We start from the raw sequence: 7,665 nt of genomic DNA on the forward strand, positions 1-7,665 counted from the left end.
GGCCGCCAAGAACCTCATATTTTCCGCCTCCGAGTGGAATCCCATTGCCGAATTTGACCGCAAAATGCTCCCTCACCCGAACCACTTTGGCTGAATTGTCAGGCATGCTGAGAACGTCCGTTGCCGCTTCGATCTCGGCAATGGTTGGAAGGTCAGTGGGCCCAGTGACCGTCTTCTCGGGCATTTTGTTTGTCGACACCAACGTGGGAAAGGAATGAATTGTTCACGGTGCTTACCTAGTAGGCCACTTCTCTCCACTACGGCGGACGTGGTCGACGTTCCGGACCATGTAAAATAATACTATTTTTACAATACCATCCCGTTCTAGGGCTCGACAGAGCGATTAACTATGGAAAGTATCCTTGCATTCTCAAATACAGAAATAAGTGACACTCTCGCGGACATGAACCCATCAACGCAGAGACCAGACAGGGGAGGAATGAAATTCTATTTTACATATCTCCGTAACTCTCTCTTCAAATAGTAAACATGACAATGCCTCAAGAACTCCGGCAGCAGTGGATATACCCACCGCAAGATAAACACACAGGTACCATAGACCAAAGATGTAACCCATGTAGTACGAAGCCCGTACCGCGCTCGATACGCCTCGGGGAGCCAATGGATCGTAAAGATGCGCAGAATAGGCGAGGCAACCCATATCCAGAAGGGTAGGTTGTGAGGATAGAGAACATCACGAGCCACGCTGAATACTGCAGGCGTCGCTTCAAAATGGCGAATCTCATGGTTCCAATACTCCCAGAATTTGTGGATGCTTTCTGGCCACATTTCCAGAGGCATCTGCAGGGATGTGCCAAATCGGGATGCATCTTGGTAGAGGGCCTCTGTCGACTGCTCATCCAGCAGCCCGAAGAAGGTCTCCTGCACGGTCAATGTTGCGATGAAAAAGCAACTAGCAACCCAGAGCTGCTGCTTGGGCTCCATTGCATTGTAGTTTCGTCCTCTCACTCCGCGGTGGGCCTTGTTGACTATTCTGCTCACACAGTTTCTCTCTTCTGGTGTTCCGCACACGCCTTGGATATATAGTAAACTGTAGTAAATTCTGGACGTGGGATTGGTGCGAAAGTAGCTGTGATTCTGGACCCCTTGTGCTATTTGAGGATGGGAGTTCACCAGAATGTTCGCATACTGCAGAGCGATGAGAGTGACGATCTCGCTGTGTACCACTTGACAGTTGATCAAGTCGTCTGTTTTAGACATCTTACCACAGGATAGTGGTTTATACATTGTGGATGCAAAATTGCGAAGAGACGGTTGCGATGGTATTGCACTATTATTGTTCTTATCTTGCGGCGTGCTTCTCCCCCCAGGAGCAGGTGCAACTCTTTCCCCGATCCTACCTTGTGAAATATATTACGTCACGGATGTTGAAGAGTTCAGCTGAGCTCTGAAAAGCAAACCAGGCATGTGAGGTGTGTTGTGGGGAGCTGAAATAGGACCTATCGCCTGTGTGGCGCTCAATAGTCGTGAAAAAAAAAAAAAAAAAAAAAAAAAAAAAAAAAAAAAAAAAAAAAAAAGGCAGTCTTCTTCACTTATGCACCTTGCCCCCTCCTGTTTAGGCTCCAAATATTTTCATTGCTACTTGTCACGAAATGGTTTAAGGCAGGAATGAGTCCCCTGCTACTATAGACAGGGATGATCCACTATTAACCTGGTAAAATGTACCTATCAGTGGTTATGTTTCCTATCTTGTCGGATGTCCTATATCCTAAATCCACAATATAGTATTTTCCATTTCGACCATAGGATGCGATTCTCTCATGTTTACATGACATTGGATAATGGATATAAGTTATACATCTCGAGAATTCTAGTTTGCCACTAATCCTGGGCCGCGAATCTCAGTTAATAGAATGGCGTGGCCACAAGTCTTTCGAAATAATGAGAACCAATGGGGGTAAATACAATCTAAACTGCATTTACCTTATTCGAATCATATTACCGCTAGTAAAGCATCAATCATTCCATTGCTGCATGGTCAAATCTCGTTTTCATTCTTTCTAGTCCTCTTAACACTGTGGATCCAGTGTTAATCCATTTCTCACATAACCGATGCCCTAACCCCTTACTGATTAAGAGAACTGGTTCCGACGTGACCATAATTCCACGGCTAAATTACCTATTACTATCTTGTCAAACCCCCCATAGTTATCTTCTTCTCTCCAAGAAGACCCTTCTGTCGCTCAATCAGCATCATCATCCTCCATACACCTCCACGCCGAGCGCCTACCCTAGCATTGTTCCACAGCAAACTTTTCCATGTGTCCGGGGAATTTTATCTCCCACAAATCTTCGTTCGAAAAGAACCGGTACTGCTCTTCACATTTTGTCGTGAGAATCGACCAGAAAGCCTGAGGCTGGTCAAACATAATGCCCAGCATGTTGCGCTTCACGCACTGCGCAACCTGCCTTCCTTGCGCAGGCTCCACGTCGCAGATGTTCTTCTTTCCAAGCTCCTTAGCTTCACACTTCTCCAGAGCCGTCTTGTAGATGGAATCGAGCAGTTTGATGTACTGCTCGCTCAGCTCAGGAGCGCCCATTTCCTTAGACTCTGCCTTGATGATCTGAATTCCCATTTCACGGACTTTGCTCTCGTAGTCGAGCACCGTGACTTCGCATCCGGCTTCACAGATTTTGCTTCGTGCGTGGTCAAAGATTCTGTCCATGTTGAGCGCATTGATGACCTCAGGGATTACCCGGGCGCAGTAGGTCGAAGGGAGTTCAAAGGCGGAGACCATACTTCCGCCAACAGTAAGGGCGACGAGGCTAAGTATTTCGAGGCGCATTGTAAAGTAGTTCTGCGTGTGTGATCGTATTCAATTGAACGGAGAGAAGCGGTTTTGGAATTCGAGTCCGGGGAAATTGAATAATAATTTCGTCTGTGGAGGCCTTCATCCTGGCAGGTGGTACCCCTATATAGTTAGAACGTAGCGTCTCTTTGTAGAGAAATGTGAGCTCACAAGCGCCACATGGCCCCCTGCATATTCATATTGAATGATCCCTAAATTGACTAGCATCCTATCCTGACATACTCCACCCTCGTATTATCTCCATGGATCTGCACAATTATTGGTATTAAAGATGAACTCTGACATAGATATCTCCACCTAACAAAGCAATATACCCGTTCCAAATGAAGATCCTAAGCACTAGCTATCGCTCTCACCGTAGCTTCTGTCTTTCGTACTAGTTTAAATGGTACCAGTGGCCGACGTACTATCTCCCGCCACCGTTGTAGTCCCACTAGATCACTCGGTAAAAGCCCACTTAGTGGACAGATAGCAGCTGCGAAACCATGGCTAAAGCTTAGTTTAGTACGGGGTAAAAGACCCCCAGCTTTTGATGCGTGATCTACATGCCCTTAGTGCACAAATCACTGCCGCTTGTTTTAGGGGCAAGTTAACCCCTCTCAATATTGCTCATGTCGGATAGTATACTCTCCCCAGCTGTTAACTACCTAACACTGTTCAAGAGCGAATGGCTTTCCGTCCGAGCAGGATTATCCAGTGTCGGTCTTTCGATATCCGTTCATGCTGGGTCAAACGTTCTTGAGAAGATGAGGAACGCAAGGATGCCAGAGTGTCTCCAAGATGAGCTACTGTAGTAGCACCCACGCATCGCACACAATGTCCTGACATGCAAATAGAGTGGTTCGGGTGGAGAATCCGCGCCGCGGGCTTGGATACACCAGGTAGCGGGATTCCGAGGGACGTTCGCGTTTGCCACGAGCGGGAGCCCGATACACCATATTCATACCTTGGACCCTTGTGAATCGAAGGGTGGATAAGTCAAAATCTAGGCCTAGTATGCGCGCTTGTGCAGTTATTAATATTGATATGATTGATGCCAATATGCTATCTTGAGAGTTTTCCAATGCTTGCAAAGCCACATCGAGGGAGATCACTTTTAAGTTCATCTTTGGCAGAAGCATACCCAGCATAACCTCGGAAGATACCGCAGTCTCATCTACGGGCAATTCCACCACACTGTCCTTGATCACATAGATGTTGTAGTCCAAGTCGAACAGTCGATAGACGGTGCTGATCACAACACCAGAAAGAGTCAGTCCTGACTATAGCCCCTATGTTAGCGATAATAATATCAACCACTGGAAGAATGCTACCTACGATAACCACTGTGTCGATCCGCTGTGCCTTCAGTATCTGCTCCAGACTGTTCCCCATAATAGCGGACCACCGCGTCTTATGAAGTATAATATCATTCTGATCGGTATGAAACTGAGAAGCGATCTTTGCGTGGGGCGAATTGTGTTCGAACGTCCCAAATGGTGCCATCACCCTGGCGAATGGGGTGTTATCCTGTACCTCAGGTCGGCCACGCTCGAAAGATAGCGTGGTAAAGATAGTAAGACGACGAGGAGTCTTTTGATGTACTGCGTCATTCCACCGAAAACAACTTGATATGAATGCCTGTCCTTCGGGCGTATCTTTGGCAGCGTCTATCAGAACTGTTATGCAGTCCAGGTTCAGGACGTTCACCGAAGCTCGGGGGGTCGTTAGTCAATTGCGTCATCTTGACCCGATGAATTGAATCTGTAGCCTGAGGGAGGTATACGGTTAATTCTTATTGACAAGGAACCAAGAGAGGTTGTCGCAAAAAATGTATCTCTATAAAGCTGCAGTTGCTGAGATTTTGATCCTAATGGAGTGGGAATCCTCAACTCCGAGCCATCTGTTCGGAATTCCGAGCTCGGCTCCGCTGGTAGGTAAACACCATTTGCCACACGGTCATGTTTCATATATATACCACGTCGAGCCTACTATCTCGATTTTATATGTCCCTAAATCAACTAATTTAAATTATTGTGAATAGATCACTAACTATGAAGGACACAACGCCTGCCCAAGGAACGGCAGACCAATCGCAAGCTACTCCTGCGACAGCATCCCCCGCCGTTCCAGATGCGCCTTATAGCATATTTGATAAAAGACAAAAATGGCTAATCATTGCAATTGTGTCGACTGCTGCAACATGTAAGTCCGTAGATTACTATATAACGTAGAGCCAGGCTGGCTGACATCTACTACAGTTTCAGGTTTCGCGTCAAATATCTACTTCCCAGCTTTGCCAACCATTGCGGATGATCTCGGTGTTTCCCTCGAACTTGTTAATCTGACAGTTACATCCTACCTTATCTTCCAGGGGCTAGCACCAAGTCTGTGGGGCCCAGTGTCAGATGTAAAAGGGCGTCGAATTGCCTACATCTGTACATTTATTGTATTTCTGGGCGCATGCATTGGCCTTGCGCTGAGTAAGAATTACGCTACAGTGATTGTCCTGAGATGCCTTCAGAGCACAGGTAGCGCCAGTACAATTGCCATCGGCTCTGGCGTGATCGGCGATATCACCACACGCGCCGAACGAGGAGGCTTTATGGGAATCTTTCAAGCAGGGCTCCTCGTACCTGTTGCTGTCGGACCTGTGATTGGAGGAGCACTGGCCGGATCTTTAGGATGGCATTCGGTCTTTTGGTTCCTTACCATCTACTGTGGTGTCTTCTTGGCCCTACTTATTGCTCTCTTACCTGAAACACTCCGATCAGTTGTTGCCAATGGAAGCACGACACCGTCGAACCCATTGGCTAGATATCCGTTAAGCATCTATCAAAGAACAACCAAAGTCCAGTGGAAATTAGACGAATCAGATGCCTCTCAGCCACCAGCAACGAAACGTATTGATCTCACCGGCCCCCTTCGAATGCTCGTAACCAAGCACGCAACCCCAATCATCCTCTTCCTCGCCATCTACTACGCCGTCTGGCAGATGAGCATCACCGCCATGTCCTCACTTTTCAAAGACCGCTACGGCCTCCACGAAACTCAGATCGGTCTCACCTTCATCGCCAACGGCGTAGGCTCCATGATCGGGACGCTAGTGTCAGGCAAGATCCTAAACATGGACTACCAACGGGCCAAAGAGAAATACGAATCTTCGCTCGACGCCGAGGCTGCGTATGATGGATCCCGTAATGAGGATGATTTCCCGATTGAAAAGGCTCGTCTTCGACTCGTGCCGGTTTTCTCGCTTTTGCAGTGTCTCTCCATCATCCTCTTCGGCTGGACCATTCAGTATCCTGATCGCGTCCATATCGCCGTTCCCATCGTTTCTACCTTCATCACAGGCTGGACGGCTGTCTCCACTCAGTCTGTTATCATGACGTATCTCGTTGATATCTTTCCTGATCGAAGCGCGGCAGCTAGTGCCAGTCTGAATCTCGCGAGATGTCTGTTTGCGGCTGGTGGTACCAGTTTTATCATGCCCATGGTCAATGGTGTTGGTGTTGGTGTGGCGTTCACGATATGTGTTGCGGTGCAGCTTGTGGCATTGATTGGCCCTTTTATACAGTGGAGGTTTGCCGGCGCATGGAGGAAACAGGCGCAGGATCGGAGGGGCGATGCGTAAGTTGCTGGAAAGATGTACTTTGGGCCACAGGCCGAGTGCGTTTACAAAGCGGATGGGGCATACGGTGTGCTATATCACAAGTACCAGATGTATTCTACAGGGGCAGTGTTGTCGTTAGATATTGGGGCGAGATGGAAGAGCAGATATTAGAGCATCGTGATAATGTATAATCGAAGTACTTTACAAGCACTGGTCAATTCTTGCATTATGTGCCTATATTCACCACTGTGCGGACATATATCCACAAATGAATGTCCCTTGGAGCGGGTGCAATGGGAAAGATCCGATAATAGTAAGAGATCTCTACATGCACACCCGCATAGAAGCTTTCTCAGGGATTAAAAGAGGACCCGTTACGATGTGTGCCTGGGGAGGAGAAAGTGAGTATGTAGCTATCAGGGATTTGTCGGTGTTTTCGAGTCGAGCCTTTTGTAGAAATTGCTAAATCCCCTCCTGTTGCGTAATGGCAAAGGCGTATCTCTTGGACGGACCACCCGCAATTCTAGATCTATGTTTGCTACTCCCTTACTTTATTCATCCCTACTAGGCTAAATACTCGTTACGTATGGAGTCCTAAGTCACAAAAATATAACGACCCAAACATGGCTTTTGTGGACAAGATCGCCGTGCTCCGCCACTAGCATCCCTACAACTCACCAGCGTTATCCACATATGAAACATATATTGCATGGACGACTTCCTTACAGCTATTTGAAAATTGACTAAGCGTACGATTTGTGGAGCAGTGGTCTCAAAAACGTCAGCTTTCGGATAGATCTGTTGCTACGGGACTTGACTAGCCGGGATTGCAGGGCGTATTGTCGGGTCATACCAACCCTAACTCTATCTTTCCAACATGCTCCTTCAATTTCAAAATACATATACTCTTTTTACTTAACTCTGGTGATAGTTGTCATAGGGTCGGTTGGTAAATCAGTGAGAGTCCATCTATCAACCTGCGCCAATCCCTCACTGCTTTACCCTAGTGTGGCCTGACTACAAAGTCCCAAAACTCTGCATTCTCGTAGCAAAAGCCAAGCGGACCTTGTTTAATTAAGACAAGCTCTCCTGACTCGAATCTTCCGGGAGAGCTTCGGGATTTAACCCAATTCTAGAACGACCGGTGTGATGATCCACTCTCGTGAAACGGACTACCCCGTAGTTTCATCATGACTTTAGTTTAATAGAGAGGACTGCCGATAGCAATACAAACATTCTATT

General features: G+C 47.3%; 4 protein-coding genes across 4 annotated transcripts; 1 reads left to right on the forward strand and 3 right to left on the reverse strand.

Moving 5' to 3' along the window:
* Window positions 1–351: 351 nt before the first annotated feature.
* On the reverse strand, window positions 352–1,460 carry BDV37DRAFT_222696 (oxygenase MpaB family protein). The gene has a single exon (XM_032080196.1). The coding sequence runs from the start codon at window positions 1,246–1,248 to the stop codon at window positions 448–450; it is 801 nt and encodes a 266-aa protein (XP_031945100.1). The 5' UTR covers window positions 1,249–1,460; the 3' UTR covers window positions 352–447.
* Window positions 1,461–2,252: 792 nt separating this feature from the next.
* On the reverse strand, window positions 2,253–2,807 carry BDV37DRAFT_268925 (uncharacterized protein; the record flags this gene model as incomplete). The annotated part of the gene is made up of 1 exon (XM_032084264.1): window positions 2,253–2,807. The coding sequence occupies one exon, from the start codon at window positions 2,805–2,807 to the stop codon at window positions 2,253–2,255; it is 555 nt and encodes a 184-aa protein (XP_031945101.1).
* An 809-nt stretch (window positions 2,808–3,616) lies between these two features.
* On the reverse strand, window positions 3,617–4,554 carry BDV37DRAFT_279568 (Isochorismatase-like protein; the record flags this gene model as incomplete). The annotated part of the gene is made up of 3 exons (XM_032086361.1): window positions 3,617–4,093; window positions 4,149–4,468; window positions 4,521–4,554. 3 exons carry the CDS (start codon window positions 4,552–4,554, stop codon window positions 3,617–3,619), a joined length of 831 nt encoding a protein of 276 aa, XP_031945102.1.
* A 310-nt stretch (window positions 4,555–4,864) lies between these two features.
* Window positions 4,865–6,631, forward strand: BDV37DRAFT_297432 (putative MFS multidrug transporter; the record flags this gene model as incomplete). The annotated part of the gene is made up of 2 exons (XM_032090328.1): window positions 4,865–5,015; window positions 5,072–6,631. The coding sequence occupies 2 exons, from the start codon at window positions 4,865–4,867 to the stop codon at window positions 6,442–6,444; spliced, it is 1,524 nt and encodes a 507-aa protein (XP_031945103.1). The 3' UTR covers window positions 6,445–6,631.
* Between the last annotated feature and the right edge of the window lie 1,034 nt (window positions 6,632–7,665).

This window comes from Aspergillus pseudonomiae (assembly GCF_009193645.1).
Source record: "Aspergillus pseudonomiae strain CBS 119388 unplaced genomic scaffold BDV37scaffold_9, whole genome shotgun sequence".
NCBI classification, from domain to species: domain Eukaryota; kingdom Fungi; phylum Ascomycota; class Eurotiomycetes; order Eurotiales; family Aspergillaceae; genus Aspergillus; species Aspergillus pseudonomiae.

What these genes read in the sequence shown, in the direction of transcription:
- BDV37DRAFT_222696 (XM_032080196.1), bottom strand. Translation starts at nt 1,248, where the DNA reads ATGTATAAACCACTATCCTGTGGTAAGATGTCTAAAACAGACGACTTG.